General features: G+C 38.1%; 1 protein-coding gene across 1 annotated transcript; it reads left to right on the forward strand.

Moving 5' to 3' along the window:
- Positions 1–996: 996 nt before the first annotated feature.
- On the forward strand, positions 997–12,004 carry gng13b (guanine nucleotide binding protein (G protein), gamma 13b). The gene is made up of 3 exons (XM_060892377.1): positions 997–1,240; positions 6,242–6,370; positions 10,056–12,004. Exons 2-3 carry the CDS (start codon positions 6,273–6,275, stop codon positions 10,159–10,161), a joined length of 204 nt encoding a protein of 67 aa, XP_060748360.1. The 5' UTR covers positions 997–1,240; positions 6,242–6,272; the 3' UTR covers positions 10,162–12,004.
- The last annotated feature ends 10,250 nt before the right edge of the window (positions 12,005–22,254 follow it).

Consider the following 22,254-nt stretch of genomic DNA (forward strand, 5'->3'; position numbering starts at 1 on the left):
TTATTCGATATTTTAGGATTCCTCTGGTTTCTTATCATGTATCCAGATTTAAAAACAGTATCATGGACCTCCAATATAATCTGTATTTGACTGTTCAGTCGTACATTACCTGATTTGATCCTGAAATGAACTAGTAATGGCAGACAATGAGACAAAGAAAATAAAAACGTAAAATTTAAGATTGTAATTGTGATGTTTTGTGGTTTTCTTTGTTTTTTTTTGTTTGTTGGTTTGGTTGGTTGTTTGGTTGTTGAAGACTTAAGACTTCATTAATGATGCAAAGGGCTGCTGCTGAGGATGGCAATTTAGGGATTCATCAGATTTCTCTAAATAGTACCACTTAGAGACCATGAAGATGGCTTTGGACTGCTGCTGATACTAACACTTCTCATATGGTGTAGGACAGGACTGCAAAAGCCACAGAGTTTTGTGTTCAAATCCCCATCAGGGCACTGCTGAAAACTGATTAGACTTCATGTTAAATGCAGAATAACGTTTCTGCTTACATAATTAGACTTTTGTGACAATATAATACACCGTCACCTTGCCACCATATATATATATATATATGGAAATGTATATGAATGTATATATTTTTTGTAAAAACGGACATTGCCACAAATCTGGAAAATAAATAAATAAACAAACTATATATACTATATATATATATATATATATATATATATATATATATATATGTGTATATATATGTGTGTGTGTGTGTGTGTGTGTGTGTGTGTGTGTGTGTGTGTGTGTGTGTGTGTATTTATATACATTTATTTATTTGTTTGTTTGTTTGTTTGTTTGTTTGTTTTTCTTTCTTTAAAGCAGATTTGTGCCAATGTCCGTTGCTAAAAGCGCCATACAAATCCAACTGAATTGACATTTCGTTTTATTAGCGTTAGCTATACAGAAAAAAAAAAAGAGAACAGATTCTTCCGTGTTGCGAACCGGATCATTTAAAAGAGTCGTTCACAAAGGAGCCGATTCAATCCTCGTTTGCGATTCAGCAGCTGTAAGCCCTTTTTTTTTCCTCTCTGTGCTCATCTCCACTTCCAGCATCCTTTCTGTTCCCCTGCAGCTCCACATCACTGGGGATCAGTGAGTCCAGACTGCAGCCTGCTCCCCTTTATTCTGCGTTTTTAAGTGTCTTAAAGGATCTACAGGATTTGGAGCATTTCAATTTTGTGCACTTGGATTTACAGCTCCCTCACGTCCTTTATTACAGTTTCAGCCAAAGGTAAGATTTAGATTAGAAACGAGAAAAAAAATGTGATGTGATCATCAGGGCAGTGTTGTTATTTTACAGCTCTGTGGTATATTTAGATATGACTCATGACTTTACCGCACAATGCGGATGAGTTTATTGCCTTTTAATCAATTTTCTCACCATCCGGGACACTGCACATGGAACTGATGCTGTTATGTAAAAACTTGGCATTTCCATGCGGATCTCGGGTAGATCTGATTATTGGACTATTTGCTTTGCTGACATAATAACTGCAGAGTCTTCCGGTAGTCCTGTACACACACAGACAGACACACACACACACACACACACACACACACACACACACACAGTCTCTCTCTCTCTCTCTCTCTCTCTCTGTCACACACACACACACACACACACAGTCTCTCTCTCTTTCTCTGTCACACACACACAGACACACACACACATACACAGAGAGAGAGAGAGAGAGAGAGAGAGAGAGAGAATCTAAACGAATCTATGTATACATGTAATTTCTGTTTAATGTGTACATTGCGTTTCTAATAACACTTTATTACATACTAGTATTAATGTTAAAATCTGAAAATTGCCCAGATCTTCTGACCATATAATCAAGTTGAAGTCCTGAGCAGTTTCCAAAAAAAAAGCTTTGTGTCATTCACACAGTAAAATGAAAGTAGTAGAGCTTTACAGTACATTCTGATCAGTGATGTGCACAGAAGGGCACTGCATGTCCTGTGTTAGATTAGAGTTTTTCTGTCACCTAAATATAAACACGCTGACTGAGGATTTTTGAGTTACAGTGCTGAATTAACACCTACGTTGCTGCATTAACACTTAAAGGTGCTGAATGAACACACAGACTGTACACCGTTTAATTTGTGCACATCTTTGCAAACTTTTAAATACTGTATGCAACTCAAATGCATCTATTCAACCGCATAGAACTTTCACCATGAATTCGCTCTACGGTTAACACTAAATCTAGATGGTGGTTTTGGGTGTAAAAAAATAAAAAATAAAAAGGACTGTGTGATTTTCTGCTGCTGTTTTCGTCTTTCTTTGAGTGCAGGCACACTTCAGTTATAGCTTTTCTTTCAGTCATAGAGATTGTGATTAGTACATTATTGCTAAAGCATGGGGGGGGGCATGGGTTGTGATGCAGTAAGGAGTTGGTGGTGCGGATGGAGGTTCCCTGGTGGCGACTTGGATAGATAGTGAGCACTGTTGTCACCATCACTAAGGAAGAGCTCCAGGCTTCGTCTGTCTGCCTTTCTTTCTCTCTCACCCTCTCTCTCTCTCTCTATCTCTCTCTCGATCTTTCTCTCTCCCTGTCATGTTTGGCAAAAAAATGCGGTGGTGAAATTTCTTAGTTAAACATTTTTCAGTGCATCGGTTTGCCAACCACACCTATCCTTTGGCAAGAGAACACTCAGTGTCTTTGCTGAGAGTGATGTACTTGGTTAGATCATCTAATATCTGTGCCTGTGAGGTGAAAGTACATATCCTCTGTTTAGGGGAAAAAAACAACATTAGGTTCTTCTGCCAGATTTCCAGACAAGAAAGTAGTGCTAGTATGAGTTGCCTCTGTGTTAGTGCCAGAGATTCAACCAGTCAGAATAAGCTTGAGGAGTGAACCAGTTGTGATGAAATAGACACAGAAATAAAGAAGAGGAGGGCTTGAACACACGTTTACTTCTGGTTTAACAAAATCTGTTTAATCAGGCATCTTTTTTGTACTGAATATATTTACTTTAGTCTTTATTCCTCCCACCAGGAGAGATATTCTGCTTATATCACACCAATAAAGCACCAAATTTTATCGGGTACACTCGCTATTTGAGAGGAGGTAAGCAAGCAGTTCTGGAAAACAGCATAAGACTTTTAAGACATGACTGTCTTGGAAGCAGGATATCGCAAATGCGAGTGGCAAAATGACATTTACTCGCTAGCCACTATAATAGGAACACCGGAACTTGTGCTCATTCATACACTTATTCAATCAGCCGGTTGTGTGGCAGCAGCACAACGCACAGGAATCCTGCAGACACACAGTCAATGTTCACTATAAAATAGTGAAATAAAATATAATCACCATAAAGCGATGTTTAGTGGCTTTAATCATAGCATGGATACCTGGGAAAATCACTGATCTTCTGGGATCTTCACATACAATAGTACCTAGAGTACCTCTGAGTCTGTTCCCACTTAACCTCAGATTCCAGTTCTTGGCTATTCTGTTGCTGCCGTAGCCGATCCGAGATGCTTTAAGGTTGTAAAGAATGCTTATTTGAGTGACAGTAACCTTCCTGACAGATCCAACCAACCTGGCTATTCTTATCTGATCTCTCTCATTGAGAAGGTGGATGTTTTTTGTTTTTCTCACTATTCTGAGCTAGAGATTGCTGAGAGAACTAATCTGGCGCACGACAGCCACGTGACAGTCAGAGTCACTGAAATCACATTTTCCCCAATGTGCTATTTGGTATGAAGGTTAATTAAAGCTCTTGACATGTGATTGTATGCTTTGCACCTCTGCCACATGATTGGCTGAAGGTCTAGCTGCATGAATGTGCAGGTCTATTAAAATGGCACGTCAGATTTAGAGATTTGTTTAACAGAAATTGTGATTACTTGGCAATTATTGAAGTCTAGAAGTTCTGTATCAGCACACAGCTTTTTGTGTTATTGGCTATATAACTGATCATAGTCAAAGTGAGATTGACTCACAGTACACTGTGTTTTCGAGGACTCATCGATCTCAGTGTGTTCACTCATCTGTGCTTTGGCTTTAGGCAAAAGCCAGACTGCTGTCCTGTTCTGTTCTGTTACACAAGACACACTAATGACACGTTGAGTCAGTGTAGGGCGTTATAGATTACAGATACTGAGAATTTCAAGGTTTTTTTTTTTTTTTTGCTTCACTTTCACTTAGATTTGAAAATGAAAACAAATGTATCTGGATAAAATGGTATGCTAGTCATGTAAATATGAATGAGTGAATCATTTTCTATAACCGAATTTAAACAAAGAGTTGAGACGTGGTTCTGCAACATTAATTACACTTTGCTAGTGATGGAGAAATACCACATTCTTCTTATTTTTCCTCTTCTTCTTTGTATCTTTATTATCATTATTATTTCTACTGGTTCTTGGGCTCCTCTTGCTTTCATTAGAGTTCTTCTTCTTCTTCTTCTTCTTCTACCAAACTGTAGGTCTTACAGATATATGGTCAATAGGCATTAGTCCCTCCCGCTACTCAGGCAAAATCGACCTGATGGTTGTGTTATAGTGCAGCGCTTTGTTTTGGCATATCTCAAAAAAAATAAATTCTTTTTGCCTCGCTGCTTCTGTAGCATAATGGGGACACAGTAGTACCTGGATTGTAAATAAATTGAGCCTGACACAGATTGGCGCCCGAAATGAACTGATTAAACACAGGGAATCAAACCTGGATCCTGATTGGTTAGAATGAAAACCGCTGGCTCATTGTGGATAAGATTGCAGACCCTTGAATTGTGGTCTCTTCAGTATTTTATGTAACTTGGGAAGAACTGACTACGGTGGGTTTAGGGGCTATGGTATATTGTGAAGCATGTTTGGATTCCACAGATCTCCACTCCAGTTATATTTATAGCAGTAATAGTAGTAGTATTATAATTATTATTAGTAGTAGTAGTAGTAGAAAGTATATCCATCCTGAAGATGTGTTCAGGGTAAAAATGAGGAGAAATGTTTCATAAATCACCTGGAAGCTTGATATATTTTGTTTATTTATTAGTTTTTCCTTTCGTTTCCTTTCCAAGTATAAAGCTATGTGTTTTTGGCCGATCAGCATCTGTAAATTATCTGTAGTGTGTGACTGTGTGTGTTTGTGACCTGCGATGGATTGGCACCACATCCAGCGTGTCAACCGCCTTGTACCCTGAGTCCCATGGGATAGACGCCAGGCTTCCTGCATCCATGTGTAGGATAATCAGTAAAAACCGATGGATGAATAAAAGTAAAATAAATCATTCATTCATCTTCTACCGCTTATCCGAACTATCTCAGGTGTCATTGGCCATCAAGGCAGGATACACCCTGGACGGAGTGCCAACCCATCGCAGGGCACACACACACATACTAGGGACAATTTTCCAGAGATGCCAATCAACCTACCATGCATGTCTTTGGACCGGGGGAGGAAACCGGAGTACCCGGAGGAAACCCCCGAGTCACGGGGAGAACATGCAAACGGCACACACACAAGGCGGAGGCGGGAATCGAACCCCGACCCTGGAGGTGTGAGGCGAACGTGCAAACCACTAAGCCACCATTGTGGTGCATTGTACAATTTAGGACTTTAGTAGAATTTAGTTCCAGTCAATACAAAGCAACAAGACACAGTTTTTCATGTTGGTTTATATCACAGGAATATGACATTCAGGTCTGGAAAAGGGGTGTATAAAAGTATTCACGTAAAAAATGGCTAAAATGGCAAAAACAATGAAAACAGTTTGTATTATATTTTACCTGATATATTTTTTTCTCTTCTATCCACCTGCATAAACATATCTCCTTACTAGTATCTGAAAGCATGAAGCGGCTTGGACAAAAGACAAATTGGGAATTTTACAGGAACGGTTGTAATGCAATCAAATCTAAAGCGTCTAGGACAACAGGAGTGAAGTGTTAGTGTGCAATACAGACTGAGTGAAATCAGATCAGAGACGTCGGTGACTGAGCGGAATGGAAAAATGCTTTTAAAGCAATGGAACACCTGCATGATAGATGCTTTTAAGGCACGCACACACACATACACACACACGTACTCACACACACACTTTAACACTGTAATGGCTCATTCCTTTATCAGTGTGTGGGAGGAAAAGGTTTCCAGATAGCAGTTTGCTGTATTTAGATCACATATCATTTGTCTTAAATAGCTGAAAACAGTCATGAGATTTGATTTATTTTCTGATTTTTTTTATCCCTTTTGTTTATTTCTTAATATTCACCTTCCAGGTTTGGTGTGATTGAACTTAAAACCACAGTGATGGATGAAATGGATGTACCACAGCTGAAGAAAGAGGTAGAGAGCCTCAAGTACCAGCTGGCGTTTAAGAGGGAAAAATCATCCAAGACAGTCACAGAGTAAGAACCACACCCATCATTCATATAGCATCCCGACCGCAGGCTGACGATGAGAGATAACAGTAGCTTATATCATTTTATATAGTTAAAATATTAAGCAGGTATACACAGAGGACATTTATGCACTGAAATTATATAGACATTATAATAAAACAGCCACTGATTTACTCACGAGTCATTTTGATTCAGTGATTCACTTTTGATTCAATGATTCAATTTAAACTTCAATGACATTGAAATGTTGAATCAAAATTGAATCATCGAATCAATTTTGATTCGATGATTCAATTTTGATTCGATGATTCAATTTTGACAGTACAGTTTATCCATTAATGACACTGAATCATTGAATCAAATTGAATCGTTGAATTTAAAATTGATTTAATGTTTCAATTTTGATTCAGTGATTCAATTTAACCTTTAATAACATGTTATGCAATAGTTTCTATAGACCATCATAAACATCCACCTTCAACGATTATCATATTAATATCACAATGAATGTGATCTTTGATGTCATGTAGTCAGAGATGGGGGACTCGAGTCATATGACTTGACTTGGGTCAGACTTAAGTCGCAAATTTGAGACTTGCTTGACAAATATTAAAAAAAGACTCGACTTGACTTTGACTTGACATTCATGACTTGAGACTTGACTTGGACTTGAGTTAAATGATTCAGAGATGGGGGACTCGACTTGACTCAAGTCAGACTTAAGTTGCAAATTTGAGACTTGAGACTTACTTGTGACTTGCACATGTGTGACTTACTCCCACCTCTGCATGTAGTCTTAATGTCTTATCATCAACATACTGATGTTTTAAATATTTTTGTCTATTTTCACTTTGTTTACCGTCAATGACATTTGACTTCCTGCTGATTTGGCACTAGTGGGATTTAGGCTTCCTTTCCAGCTCTCGCACCCACTTATCTGTCCACTCCTCACAAACAGACCAGCTTTTAAAGCATAGCCGAGCCGAGCCGAGTCGTAACTCAGTATCAGTGCGTCATATTGCTGTAAACTTGTATCATAAGGGCTTAAAATTTCAACATAACATGTTTCATGCTTTCGTGCTCCACATTCCTGCTCCACATTACAGCTCTCTCTGCTTCTCATAGCATTAGTCTGTAACTGATGATTCGTACGAAAAATACCTCACACTTCATACACCTCATATTGTATTAATAATAATCTCAAAATATGTAAATATCAGTGGACCACAAATATTTAACCATAGACTCTATGTCACAACGAAGCACATATTTATATGGTACTTAATAAAATAGCAATCATCAAAATCTGAGAAGCTTCAATATCATCGCTATTTCGGTCAGCGTCCCAGATCTTAGCTCCGAAATACCAGTCATTATGAATCAGCGCGAAACTCCACCCACACGCAACATGCTGGACGTCTGTCATTTTTATCGACTGCAAAACTCTTCAGAGGATCAGCAACAGTTCCAGTTTAGCAGGATTTAACACGAGTGCTAGAAAAATTCTGATTAGGATTCCTCATAACAATTGGGTTCTAATTATGTGACCACATGCCGTTAATTAGAATATGAGCCATCACTAAAATAAGATACATTCTGTTTATGAGGTGAGATTGTAACGCTTACGGATTCACTTTACTGTTCTCATTAACATACTCCTTTATTTTCTCCCAGTAGGTTACAAATAGATCCTTCTTTTAAGTCTTAAATTAAAAGACAATTCTTCCATATCGTGCTGTATATTTATATATCAACAAGTTTATACCAATGTCCAGTGCTACATGCTACACATAATATACTGACAAGATCTAAAAATATCTCCTCAACGCATCATGCGTATGTTTGTGTGTGTTTGTGCATTTGTGTGTGTGTTTGTGCATTTGTGTGTGTGTGTTTGTGAATTTGTGTGTGTGTGTTTGTGAATTTGTGTGTGTGTGTGTGTTTGTGCATTTGTGTGTGTGTGAGTGTTTGTGCATTTGTGTGTGCATGTTTGTGTGTTTGTATGTGTATTTGTGTGTGTGTGCATTTGTGTGTGTGTGTGTGTGTTTGTGCATTTGTGTGTGTGTGAGTGTTTGTGCATTTGTGTGTGCATGTTTGTGTGTGTGTGTGTGTGTGTGCATTTGTGTGTGTGTGTGTTTGTGCATTTGTGTGTGCTTGTTTGTGTGTGTGTGCGTATTTGTGTGTGAGTGTGTTTGGGTGTGCGTGCGTACTTGTGCGTGTGTGTTTGTGCGTGTTAGTGTGTGTTTGTTATGATACTGTACTGTATATGACTATATTTAGGACACGCTTTTTAAAATCCCATCAGACGACTGAATTCTGGCAAAAAAAAAACGTGTATGTGTTTGTTTTGTTTGTGTGTGTATTTGTGTGTATGTGTGTGTATGTGTGTGTATTTGTGTGCTTGTGTGTATGCGTGTGTTTGTGTGTGTGTATTTGTGTGTTTGTGTGTATGTGTGTGTTTGTGTGTGTGTGATTGTGTGTGTGTGTGTATTTGTGTGTGTGTGTTTGTTTGTTGTCTCTTGGGTTTAACACAAAGTGATGCAAAAAAAAAATAAAATCTAAATAAACCAGAGAGATGGAAAAGACTAGATCATAGTTTAAAAGTTGGAAAAAGTTGGAAGCACATCATTGTTTAGAACATGGTTAGTTTTTGTAAAAATACAATTTCCCTTCATTGCCCACATTCACTAACTGCAGCTGAATGGACATAAAGTAAAATTAGTGTTATTTGTTGTTCCACTGTCTGCTGATGAAGATGATGATCTGATGGAGCACAGACATGTGGACAGCTGGTATCAGATTAATTAGGCATATGTCTGTCTTGGGTCTTTTGTCAGCATTTTGTAGGCAACACGAATGCATGTCTCACTAAATAAAAACATTTCAATGTCTTTATTTTTTTTTCTGAAAACAGAGACGTTGAAATATTTTATTCCCCGTTTTTATGATCTGTTTTCAGGAAATCGGCTGCAGCAATGAGATGAGTTTCGACACACCATTGCTGTTTATACATTTTACACAGAATTACTCTCAACAATCAGAATCACGCAAAATACACTTTCAAGCCTCACAATAGAATGTGGGATGTGGTAGCTCGGTGGTTAAGGTGTTCGACTACTGATCGGAAGGTCATTGGTTTGAATCCACCAAGTTGCCACTGCAGGGCCCCTGAGCAAGGCCCTTAACCCTCAATTGCTCAGGTGTATAAACTGAAATAAGACAATGTAAGTCACTCTGGATAAGAGTGTCTGCTAAATGCTGTAAATGTAAATGTAAATAGAACAGATTCTGTGTAATATGCTGTTTGGGGTTGAGCCTTAATATGAGTGACGATCTAATTAAAAATAATAATAATAAATCAATTAACCTGGATGTGTTTGGTGTCTGTTTCTATCTATCTGTCTATCTATCTATCTGTCTGTCTGTCTATCTATCTATCTATCTATCTATCTATCTAAATATAAAACAAATCCCTATCTGTCTGTCTGTCTGTCTGTCTGTCTGTCCTAGTAAATATAAAACAAATCTTTATTTGTCTCTGTCTGTTTGTCTGTCTATCTGTCTGTCTGTCTATCTGTCTGTCTGTCTGTCTGTTTGTCTGTCTGTCTGTCTGTCTGTCTTTGTAAATATAAAAAAAAATCTCTATCAATCTATCCATCTCTCTGACGTTCACTTCCTCTTCCTGTTCCAGCTTGGTGAAGTGGATTGAGGATGGTGTGCCCACTGACCCGTTTTTGAACCCTGAGCTGATGAAGAATAATCCATGGGTGGAAAAGGGCAAGTGCGTGATCATTTAGGACGGAAACAACGGAAAAGCACAGATCTGAATGTCCACACACACACACACACACACACACACACACACACACACAGAGGCATTAGCACCGTACAGTCACTACTTGCAAGATCTAAAACTATGCCACGCATTACTATATAATACTCCTGAAGGTCAATACGTTATTAAAAAAAAATCACTATTAATATGATATTCATAGAAAAAGAACTCTTTATATGCACTTAGTTCTTTTAGTCTGTTACATATTAGTTTAGCTTCCGCATTTTTCTTTCTTTTCTTTATTTTTTTTAGTACTCTATAAACTTTTAGTGTCTCACTGCCAGAAAACAAGCGGCAGATTAACACCTGCAAGAAACCCCAGAGGAGATTTCTGACTTGTAGCGTGTTAATCCGTCCGTCACGACAGTGCACCGTTTATACAGGAACCACATAAAAACATCTTGAAGTTCAGCACCGTTTTTTTGAGTCTGTCCGATTCATTAATTTATGATCTATTTATTTATTTATGTGTTGTTTTTTTTAATTAACTGTTAATGCTCTGATGGACCTGATGCTTTTTAATATTTAGGTCTGAGGTTCTGAGATACACTACCGAGAAAGTTTTATTTATTTATTGTATATTTTTTATTCCTTATCTCCATAGCCGATAATCGTAGTGGAATAGACTTCATTTATATATTGCTGCAAACTATTATTTAAACACTGACACGAATCCGGTGTTTAGCTGCTAAGAAATCATCGTTTGTTATGATACTGTACTGTATATGACTATATTTAGGACACGCTTTTTAAAATCTCATCAGACGACTGAATTCTGGCAAGAAAAACTAAATAATTGTGGGATTCTTCATATTACGTACTTTGACACGTCTATTAAACATCTATTAAAAACTATTTCACTGAAACCATGTAGAAATATTTTATTAACATTCGAAACTTGGCTAAGATTTTTGCAAATCTTGTTATGTAAATGAGTTTTAAAAAAAAGTCTAGGCTATGTTTAAAGATAGACATCATTTTCATGGCCATGTTAATTCTTTTTTTTTTTTCTATTCGATTTAATGTTTAAATTGAAATGAAAATAAATATCTGTCAATAAATAGTAGTAGTTTTTGGATAAAGTGTACCGGTGTCTTTCAGTGGAATGGAGTTTGGAGTATGGAGTCGAACATGACAGAAAAATTCCTAAAAATTTGCTTTATCAATTAAGCTAATATTCTTATTCGTTACCTAGCGGGATAAATACCGGTGTTTTAATGTCACTTGTCATCAAAATGGTGTAAAATGTAAACACAAACACAATACAAAACAGTGGAGTAACTAAACCTTCTTAGTGTTTACTGGACCCACATTAATAAAGAATAATAAAGAATTTTTTTCCCCAATATATATGACAGTATAAAATATGAAATACATGAAGCTCTTGGTAGTAAACTCAGACTCTCAGACCTGACTGTGTGACGAGCAAGAGAAGAAATAACACACATTACATGCCAGTTCTCACCATCTGATACTGCCTTGGTCACGCTTTCCTTAAAGAGAATGAATGTGTTTTGTAAGTGAACCGGCTCCGATGCACAAACTTTTTTTTTTTGTTTTTTTTTTCTTCTTCCAAAGGCAAGGCAAGGTGTGTGTTCATATTTTATTGACTTCTGATTTTGGTCTGTTTTTATATATTTATCAATTTAAAAAAAAAAAAAAAAAAAAACACCTGTGGCGTGTTTAGTTAGATATTATGCATAAGTTCATAGGTTCTGGGTTAATGACTAAGCAATAAGTAATGTCATTTTTTATTGAATGTTTTACAAAAATACATTTATCTGGAATAAAGTAGAGGAATTTTAGACAGCTTTGGTGTTGTTTTTTCATAAGTGTCTGTGCGTGTGTGTGTGTGAAAAGCAGAGACTCACATGTCTGAATATCACAGTAAATTGTGTGTCTGTGTGTATGTGTGTGTGTGTGGACTTGAGTGAAAAGCAGAGACTCATGTCTGAATATCACAGTAAATTGTGTGTCTGTGTGTGTGTGTGTGTGTCTGTGTGTGGGGGGGAGCTGAGTGTAAAGCAGAGACTCACACATCTGATTATCACAGTAAAGTGTGTGTGTGGGGGAGCTGAGTGTAAAGCAGAGACTCACACATCTGATTATCACAGTAAAGTGTGTGTGTGGGGGGGGGAGCTGAGTGTAAAGCAGAGACTCACACATCTGAATATCACAGTAAAGTGTGTGTGGGGGGAGCTGAGTGTAAAGCAGAGACTCACACATCTGATTATCACAGTAAAGTGTGTGTGGGGGGGAGCTGAGTGTAAAGCAGAGACTCACACATCTGAATATCACAGTAAAGTGTGTGTGGGGGAGGGAGCTGAGTCAGTCACAGTAAAGTGTGTGTGGGGGGGAGCTGAGTGTAAAGCAGAGACTCACACATCTGATTATCACAGTAAAGTGTGTGTGGGGGAGGGAGCTGAGTGTAAAGCAGAGACTCACACATCTGAATATCACAGTAAAGTGTGTGTGGTGGGGAGCTGAGTGTAAAGCAGAGACTCACACATCTGATTATCACAGTAAAGTGTGTGTGGGGGGGAGGGAGCTGAGTGTAAAGCAGAGACTCACACATCTGATTATCACAGTAAAGTGTGTGTGGTGGGGAGCTGAGTGTAAAGCAGAGACTCACACATCTGATTATCACAGTAAAGTGTGTGTGGGGGGGGGGCTGAGTGTAAAGCAGAGACTCACACATCTGATTATCACAGTAAAGTGTGTGTGTGGGTGGGGGCAGTGTAAAGCAGAGACTCACACATCTGATTATCACAGTAAAGTGTGTGTGGGGGGGGGGCTGAGTGTAAAGCAGAGACTCACACATCTGATTATCACAGTAAAGTGTGTGTGTGGGGGGGGGGCTGAGTGTAAAGCAGAGACTCACACATCTGATTATCACAGTAAAGTGGTGGTGGTGGTGGGGGGGGGGCTGAGTTAATATTATTTGAGTCATTATTTTTTGATCACTTCAATCCCCTTTAATTAAAAACGCATTTGAAGCGGCGACAAGCGGCGTCATGTTTCGGCTCCTCCCCTGAACTGAGTCTGCGTGGATTCAGCGCGTTTTTCAATCCGCAGGGACGGCTTTTATGTTATTTTCTGGTTAAAAGTTGGTTAAAAGTTTATTTTATTTTGTCAGAAAAGTTCCTTATCTGAGGTTTTTATGTGAGCATAGAAATGCAAACAGTAAAATGTTGTGTTTGTACTGGAAACGTGTGTACGTGTGTTTGTACAGTGAGTAATGAATCAGGAAGTCTTCATTGTAAAAAACAAAAACTACATTCACAACTCAAAATTTTCTAGTGACTGGTCACATCTAAATTTTTATTTTTTTTTTACAGTGAAATACAGGGAATACAATGGAATAGTGGATTGCAATAAGGCTAGTAGTATACAACCCTACCCTGGGGGCTGAGCCCCCTAAAATGAAAATTCTAGAATCGGTCTAGGTCTAGGTCCGGACCACAAAGAAATTGTTCCTGTTGTTTGTGCCTCTGTCCAAAAGAGAATGATTATGAAATCTTTATATTCTGAATAACATTTTGAAAGCTGGAACAGTGTTATTGTGCCTTACATGGACCAGCCTCTTATCCAGGGAGTTTTCCTTCCTCACACGTGCCTCGCTGTTGTCATGACTTGCTCCAGGTCCAAACATGACCTTGACCAGTATAAAGTAGATACTAAAGATGTATGAATAAATATATTCTTAATATAAAAAAGACACTCTATTTACTTGGATCTGAAAAATGCTCTTTTTTTGTTCCCTCCTCCAGTTTCATTAAATTTGAGAGGTACAGCCAAAGAAAGCAGACTCAGTCTTATCAACGTGACTCAGTCAATAAAACAGCTTTTTTCTGGAGCTGAATTGGTTTTTTTTTTTCATAGAAAAAATATATAAAAAAGGAGCTGCATTAAATTTGTCATTAATCAGCAGTAGACTGTTTATCAATTATTGGAGGTCCTTAAAACGGTGTGAATTGAAGGCTTTAATCTGGTGATATAACAAAGTCAATCTGGATTTGAAATTCAGAAGATAAAATCATAAAAATTGCAGTTTGTTTTTTATTCATTCATGTCCTGAATAAGCTATTTCACATAACAAATGTTTAAATATAGTCCAGAAGCGACACAAAAATTAGAATTTACCCAAATAAACCAGTTTAAATGTTTACACACGCTTTTTTCTTCTGTTCGTAAGTACTCTTGTTTGACCTGAGCGGTTAAACTGCCCACAGTTCTTAAGAAAATCCTCCAGCTCCTGAACATTCTTTGCTTTTCCAGAATCCTACGCATTTATAACCCCAACCCCGACTATATGATCTGAGATACATCTTTTTACAATGAAGACACCAGAGAGACTCCTACACAACTATTACAAAAGCTGCAATCATTCACTTAAACATGTGAAAGATGCACAATTATGCACATTACATGTGGAAAAGCAAATTATGTTCAAGACCTATGTACAGCTTCCTCACATACAGAGACAGAACCTGTGTGGAGGCCATTTCCGGAAACATCTCTGCACCCGGGATAACTAGGAGGCACTGGATTGTCAGCTCCTACTGACTACTGTGTCCAGTGAGGACTTCCAAGAGCTATGGCAAAGTGACCACAAGTTTGTGCTTTGGAGGGAACCGTGGGGTTTGGTGTCTAACAGGTTAACCAGGTTAGCACATTACAGAAATCAGGTGATTGTTCTGGAAGAACTCAAACTCTTGCCAAGAGATTATTCAGTGACTTTTATCTCTTTTGATGCATGCAATCACTGCATTTCTGGGGAACTATGAAGTATATCATGATTAGGAAATGAACGATGCAGCAGTGAAGAGCTCAGGGTCTACCATCAACAGATTCTACAGACTGTATATAGCTTCAATGGGCCCCATGAACTCGGCAGTGAGACGCACGTTCAACAGAAGGCTATGGTTGATCCTTGAGGAAATGCAAAGAGAAGAGATAGGACTAGCCCATAACTATTCACATTTAGTTTTGGAAAATGGTGAAGAAATAACAATGCACAAAAGCATTCACTCATTTTTAGAAACGACATTGTTTCATTGTTTTTATGGTCAGGTCTTCATCAGAGATCATTTGAACTTTTTGGACTTCGACAGGAAGGAATTAGTGTTGGGTCTGTGGTAGATTAGTTCCTTAGGAGCTCTTGGTTTCTTAGTTTCACTCGACATAAATCTGTTATAGAAAGGACATTATTTACCTTATTTACTGTCCAGTGTCACCTAAATGATGATGGGTTCCCTTCTGAGCCTGGTTCCTCTCAAGGTTTCTTCATATCATCTCAGATAGATTTTCCTTGCCACCGTCACCTCCAGCTTGCTCATTAGGGATAGATGTTAAAATCAAACTTAAAAATTTTCAGTTATTATTCTGTTTCTATACTTCTGTAAAACTGCTTTGAGGCAATGTGAATTAATAAAAGCGCTATACAAATAAATTGAATTGAATTGAATTGACACACATTCACATACTTCTTCACACCTAGGAGCAGCGTAGCATAACCAAGCAACTGGCGACCAGATCTCACGATCAAACCCAGGATCCTGAAACTCACCCCACACCAGTATCATATACACTTAATCTGTACCTCATGTACACCATGATACCTGCCTACAGATTTTCTTTTTCAAAGACGTACAATATTTTGTATTCCTGGAACCATTTGCACGGAAGCACAGCTATACATAAACACACACCACATACTTGCTGTCGTCTTTCCAGCTTTCTCAGCTTCCGCTCTCTTCGCCAGTGCAAGAGCAGCATTATTCTCCTTTAAATAATAGAAGACCAAAAAGCTACATCAGGACTTTCCACTAAAGCAAGTTCATATTCAGTCGTGTTCAGAAACTGAGTCCACCGTCGAGAACTTTTTACTAAATTAATCATATATATAATACATAACTAATGATATCTTGGAAATAGCCTTGATTTTGGGACTCGAGTGTATATACACACACACACACACACACACACACACACACACATAGATCAGAGTGCTGATGGCTCTGTGTTTCACTTCAGATTGTGTTCTTGATTGAGTCAGCTTGGCCATCTTAAGAACTGTCTCGGTATTTTATCAGCTGGCGTGATGTTGGTTGGATCAGGATCCAGGGAGTCACAGATCAGAGCACATATTTGGCTTTAGTTATGAGAGATAAGAGAAGAGAAGGTGAGGTAAGAGAAGATCTGTGATAAGCTGTGGGTAAATGAGAGAGAAGTGTTAATGGGAGAACAGAGAGTTTTTGTTCAATTTCCCATCTAACCTCCAATGTAGCGTATAAAATACACAGGGATTTAAGGATTACACACTCAAGTGTGAAGTACACTCAAGTCCTCTAACACTTGTTCTTTTTTTGATATTCTCTACGGAGGACAGCATCCTTCGGGTTCTGCTGCAAGTCAGAACCTGCTGTTGAATCTTTGCACCACGCAAAAAATAAACCCCAAATGTGCCACTTTTTTAAAAATGTACAATGCATCATCATCGAGCTCTACATTTATCCCTGAGTCTCAAAAGCTAAAACAAAATTAAAGATGTTTTCCAAGCATAGAATGTTCCCAAAAAAATCCAGTTAAAATGGTAAGAGGTGCTGGGTCAGTGAAGTGAATGTGGATAGAATTTTGTTTACAGAGATTGTGACTTACAACTAGGTCAGCCATAGACGTCTCTTAAACGTCATTTTATTTCGTTTCCAGGGCTTAAAAACAATCACTTGTGTTCAAATGGTCTAGTCAATAGTCTAGACATGAGTGAAATATCCAGTCTATCCAGTCTAAAGCAAAATCTAACCACCTCAAAACTATTAACCGAATGCATTCACTAAATGAATTTATAAATAATAAATTATAAACTTAACTACATCTATAAGTGGATTCTCAGCACAAGTAACCTTCCCCTTAACATCTTTTGAACTGAAGTCACTGACTCAGTGAATCTAGACCTCATGCAGGTTGTATGAGAAAATGATCTAGATATTCTTTTATTACAGTATAACAGTTAACAGCTTCACAATAGTACAATGACACAGTGTCTGATTGTCACAGCGGATGCAGTTAAAACAGTTTAATGATCAAGGTAGACATCTAGAAAAGATTAAATTCCACAAACATGCCTTAAACGTCCCCTTAGCATCACTCGAAGTGCAACTCCACCGTCCGCTTCAGCATATTCAGTCACCCTCACCACAGGTTTACTTTCACCCCGTGGACTTGAATGCAGCAGGTAACGTATACAAATACAGCTTAGACTTAGTGTAACACACTATGGTGAGAAAACTAGGGAGTTCAGGTTGAATTAGAGAATTGTATTAGGTTAGGACTTGTAGCGGGTCCTTACTCATACTGCGTTCTTAAAGAGATAGACTTTACCTCAGGAGCAGGCAGATAGATAGATAGATAGATAGATAGATAGATAGATAGATAGATAGATAGATAGATAGATAGATAGATAGATAGATAGATAGATAGATAGATAGATGAAGTGATGAGGGTAGATTTGGAGTAGCAGTTTTAGAGAGTGGATCATATTGGGCAGATTAAAGATTAAACCTACACTCAGGCTGCACAAAGAGCAATCACACACACACACACACACACACACACACACACACACACACACACACACACACACACACACACACATAGATCAGTAGATTACTAATCTGGATCTTAATCTGAGAGAGTGAATAGAGCAAGACCCATAAATGTCTCAATAAAAAAAGTTTATCTTGATGCCACCAAAATGATTCCCAGGCAGCTTCCTGCTGATGGTATTCTAAATTCTAAAGGGTCATGAATATGACAGTACATGCTGTAAGTCATTATGAACACACGGCTGAAACGACATAGTCTATGACATGACTTGGCCTCTCTGGATGAAATAAACAGTTCACCGTAGTGTACTCAGAATATGTCCCGGTAATTAGGACACAGCCATTTCACAAAAGCAAACAAAGACAAAAAGCCTCATGTGAGTTCCGGTTTATTCCGGCGGGTGATCATTATGTGACAGAGTTAAACCACAGAGATGTGTGTGTTTGCACAGCCTCCATTCTGCCTGGATCCACAGGGGCAAACACACACACACACACAACCACACAAACGCTCCTCTGTCGATCAGTGCCGAGAGTGTATGTGTGTGTGTTTGTGTTTGTGGTAACATGCTTCATGTACTAACTCACAGTATAAAATGTATGAACAGTATGAAGTTCTGAAATCCAGCTCCTTTTTAATGTAGCTAGTCTAATCTAAAATTTGATTTTTGGCAGCAACTTATTAAAGTTATGTCGAAGCTTAGTCAAAGCAATCACTTTGGTGTTTGAAAAGTTTTTAGCTGCTGAAGTAACATGCTAAAATTCTACACTACACTTTCTCCTAAAGTAAAACACTTTATACACTATAGAATAATTACACAGCACTAAGATCTAAACATAGTGGGAAAACATAGTATGTCATCAAATGTCTATGAAGGTGTGTGTGTGTGTGTGTGTGAGAGAGAGAGAGAGAGAGAGAGAGAGAGACCTCTGGAACCATGGCTCGTTTTTTTTAGTATCTCCTGTTCACACTGCTTGAGTCATTTTATTTCCCAAAGTGCTCTGAGATTATTTTATACATTCGTTAAATTCAAGTTGTTAATTTCTGTGTGATCATCATATAAGTTCAGCTACAGCTCTGCTCTGGGTGTGTTTGCACAGGCCCTGTCCTGCCTCACTCTGCAGACACACACACACACACACACACACACACACACACACATTTCCCCAGCAACAACAATGTAAACTCAAAGACTGGAGTGTGAATTTTGTGCGATGCAGCCTCTTTTCCCAAACAACCTCCGGCTAGTCATTATTTTAGTCATATTAGGTTTAAATTTCAAATTTGTCAAGTACATAATCATAGTCTTAAATTTATTTGTCAAGTACATAATCATACACAGTATGACATGTAGTGAAATGCTTTTAACGACTAAGTGATTAAGAAAACAGAGTCCGAATAAAAATTGGCAAAGAATGGAATTAACAGTAGAAAAGAAAATAGAAAAAAATTTAAATCTTTGTTCTGTCAGCATTTGCAGACAAACATGATGTATATTATGATTCATTTATTTCAGTATCTCTTAATTCGAAAGAATACATGAACATTCGATTTTATACATGAATGTATCCAGCTAGCTGTTTGTGCTGCTGCTGTATTGCTGACTAGCTTACATCAGCTAGCTTGTGTAGCATCACCGGATGGTTTGACTAAAAAACATCTGAGCATCTACAAATACAAAGCTTTTCAGTGCGTCTGCAACCTCTAACGTCCAAAAATGAAAGCAATGATTAAAAACGGAAGGAATAACATACTCATGTGTAATGTACTGTGCATTAGTTAGTAGAGAGATGCCTGGCTGTTACATTTTTACTTTTATCTTAGTGCTGAATAACTAACGAATTTAAATCTTACTACGATGGCAACAGGAGAGAACAAAGGCCACATATAGATAGATAGATAGATAGATAGATAGATAGATAGATAGATAGATAGATAGATAGATAGATAGATAGATAGGTTCACTTTTTGTCTCACACCACCAGTGTTGGGGGGGTCAAGTGTTGCCTCAAGTGGTTAAGGCTCTGTGTTGTTGATCAGAGGATCAGGGTTCAAGCTCCAACACTGCCAAGCTGCCTCTGTTAACCCTCCCTGTTCCAGGGTCGCTGTATCATAGCTGCCCCTGCGCTCGGACCCCAACCTCCTTAGTTGGGATATGCAAAGATAAGAATTCCACTGTGCTCTATTGTATATGAGCTTCCCAACCCCAATTTTTGTATGTTTCTTTGTTCTCCCTGTGTTTCAGAGTTTCTCCAGTTTCCAACCAAAGACATGTGTGGTAGACTGATTGGCATCTCTAAAGTGTCAAGTAGTGTGTGCAGGTATGCTTGTGTGCGTGTGTGTGTGTGTGTGTGTGTGTGTAATTGTGCCCTGTGATGGATAAGCGGTACAGAAAATAGATGGATGGATGTCAGCCATTTTATAATATCCTTATACTCACAAATCAACTATTAAACTTAATGGAGATCACAGGGCTTCAATCTGATTCCATTTGTTTAATCAGTTCATCTTATTCGCCAATCGACTCTCTGGTGTGCTTTGTCTTCGTGCTGGAATAAAAGCCTACAGCCAAAGAAAGGCCTGTCTGCAAATAAAATCGAAGACTCCTGATGTAGATTAGAGATTGGTGTTAAATCGATAATAATGAAATTTACTCACAAAGCTTTTTTTTCAAGGAACAAATTTATGTTATGAATGTTACATGTCTAAAAGGAATCTGAAACAAAGCTGTTTTTTTTTTTCATTTTTTTCAGTGCAAGATTTGTACACACACACACACACACACACACACACAAAGTAATTACGGTTGCCTTCTGACACTCTGTGTGTGTGTGTGTATGGTCTTAAGGTGATTAAAATCCCTACTGTCAGCTCTCTAATCTCTGGTGTTTTATTAGCAGAGCATGTGGAGAAGAAACCTGGTTTGTGTGTGTGTGTGTGTGTGTGCTTGTATATGTGTGTGGGTGTGTGTGTGTATGTTTGTGTGTGTGCACGCATATGTCTATATGTACATGTATTAAACCCTGTGTGGGGACCAAAAAAGCACAAACAGCCTCACAATCACCTGGTTCTTAGAAAATTTGTGTGTTTAAGAAAAAGAAAAAAAAGGAAATTTGTCTGATTAAGGGTTAGGATTAGAAAGGTTTAAAGTAGGCATATGCACAGCATTGTCTATTGAAAGTCCTGAGTATATATACACTGTGTGTGTGTGTGTGTGTGTCCGTGTGTGTGTGTGTGTGTGTGTGTGTTTCCGTGTGTGTGTGTGTGTGTGTGTGTGCGGTTGCTCAAGATCTCCAGGGAGAATGAGTGATGTACAATATTTCCTAGTTCAGCAAACAAGGGACTAAATATTCCATGATCAACAAGATAGCATGTGTTTGTGTTTCTGCTGTAATGATATATCATTATGACAGAACACTGAAATAACAATATGCAGAATAGTTATAGCTGATGTAAGATAAATAAAAGGGTAGAAAAGCTGAGAAAATTGCTTCTTGTCTTTAAATGGATGCTTAAAAAATCAAATTCAAATAGTCAAATTCTTTAATGAACTCTCCTGCAGATGATACAACAACGTCCCAACATTTCCAAGAAAAAGTCTTAAACTCTCAGAGGTCATCTCAGGATTGCAGATTATGTTCTTTTTGTAAAGCATGCAAGGCAAGTCATCTCCCTCGCTCTGTACTGTATCCCTCCTCAATTTACACCAGGTGATGCTTTCATGTGGAGTACTTATTTCTTGTTTTTTTTTTTTTTTCATTTAGCGGTTTAGTAAACATAAGACATTCTGTAATATAGAAACGGTTCGAGGAAACGAGGAAAGTAAGAACCGAGAATAGTGATTAAGTTACATTGAAATAGAAAGGATGGGAAACAAGAGGAGGAAATTTACTCTCTCTCTCTCTCTCTTTCTCTCTCTCTCTCTCTCTCTCTCTCTCTCTCTCTCTCTCTCTCTCTCGTTGTCTCTCTCACTGTCTCTCATGGAGACAAAGAGTCTCCAGTGAAATTCAAGGAACAGCAATTGTCATTAACCATGCTTTAAGTATAAGAAAGCCAGACAGAATTCTATAGGCCGCTTATTATCTATCTTATTATCTGCTATACAGCCATAATGTTTGAGTTGATTTTCTGTTACACTCCTACATTTACACATGCAAAGGTTTGCTTTTTAATTAAAATATAAAGAAAGAAAATTACATTTAACTCCCTTCACTGGAACTAAAGAGACTCAAACACTGGTCCAACATGACAATGTTCCTGTGCACAAAGCAAACTCCATGAACACATAGTATGTCACGGTTGGAGCGGAAGAACTCGTGGGTCCTGTACAGAGCTCTGATTCTACTCAGTCTGATCTCATTAATGCTCCTTGTAGCTGAATGGACACAAATCCCAACAGCCACGCTTTAACATCTAGTGGAAAGCCTTCTCAGAAGAGTGGAGCTTA

The sequence above is a fragment of the Tachysurus vachellii genome, chromosome 18, assembly GCF_030014155.1.
Source record: "Tachysurus vachellii isolate PV-2020 chromosome 18, HZAU_Pvac_v1, whole genome shotgun sequence".
Lineage (NCBI taxonomy): Eukaryota > Metazoa > Chordata > Actinopteri > Siluriformes > Bagridae > Tachysurus > Tachysurus vachellii.

Excerpts from the sequence above, each read along its gene's own strand:
- gng13b (XM_060892377.1), top strand. The coding sequence starts at position 6,273 with ATGGATGAAATGGATGTACCACAGCTGAAGAAAGAGGTAGAGAGCCTC. Across the intron at positions 6,371-10,055 it reads TCATCCAAGACAGTCACAGA|CTTGGTGAAGTGGATTGAGG; the intron begins GTAAGAACCACA and ends TTCCTGTTCCAG.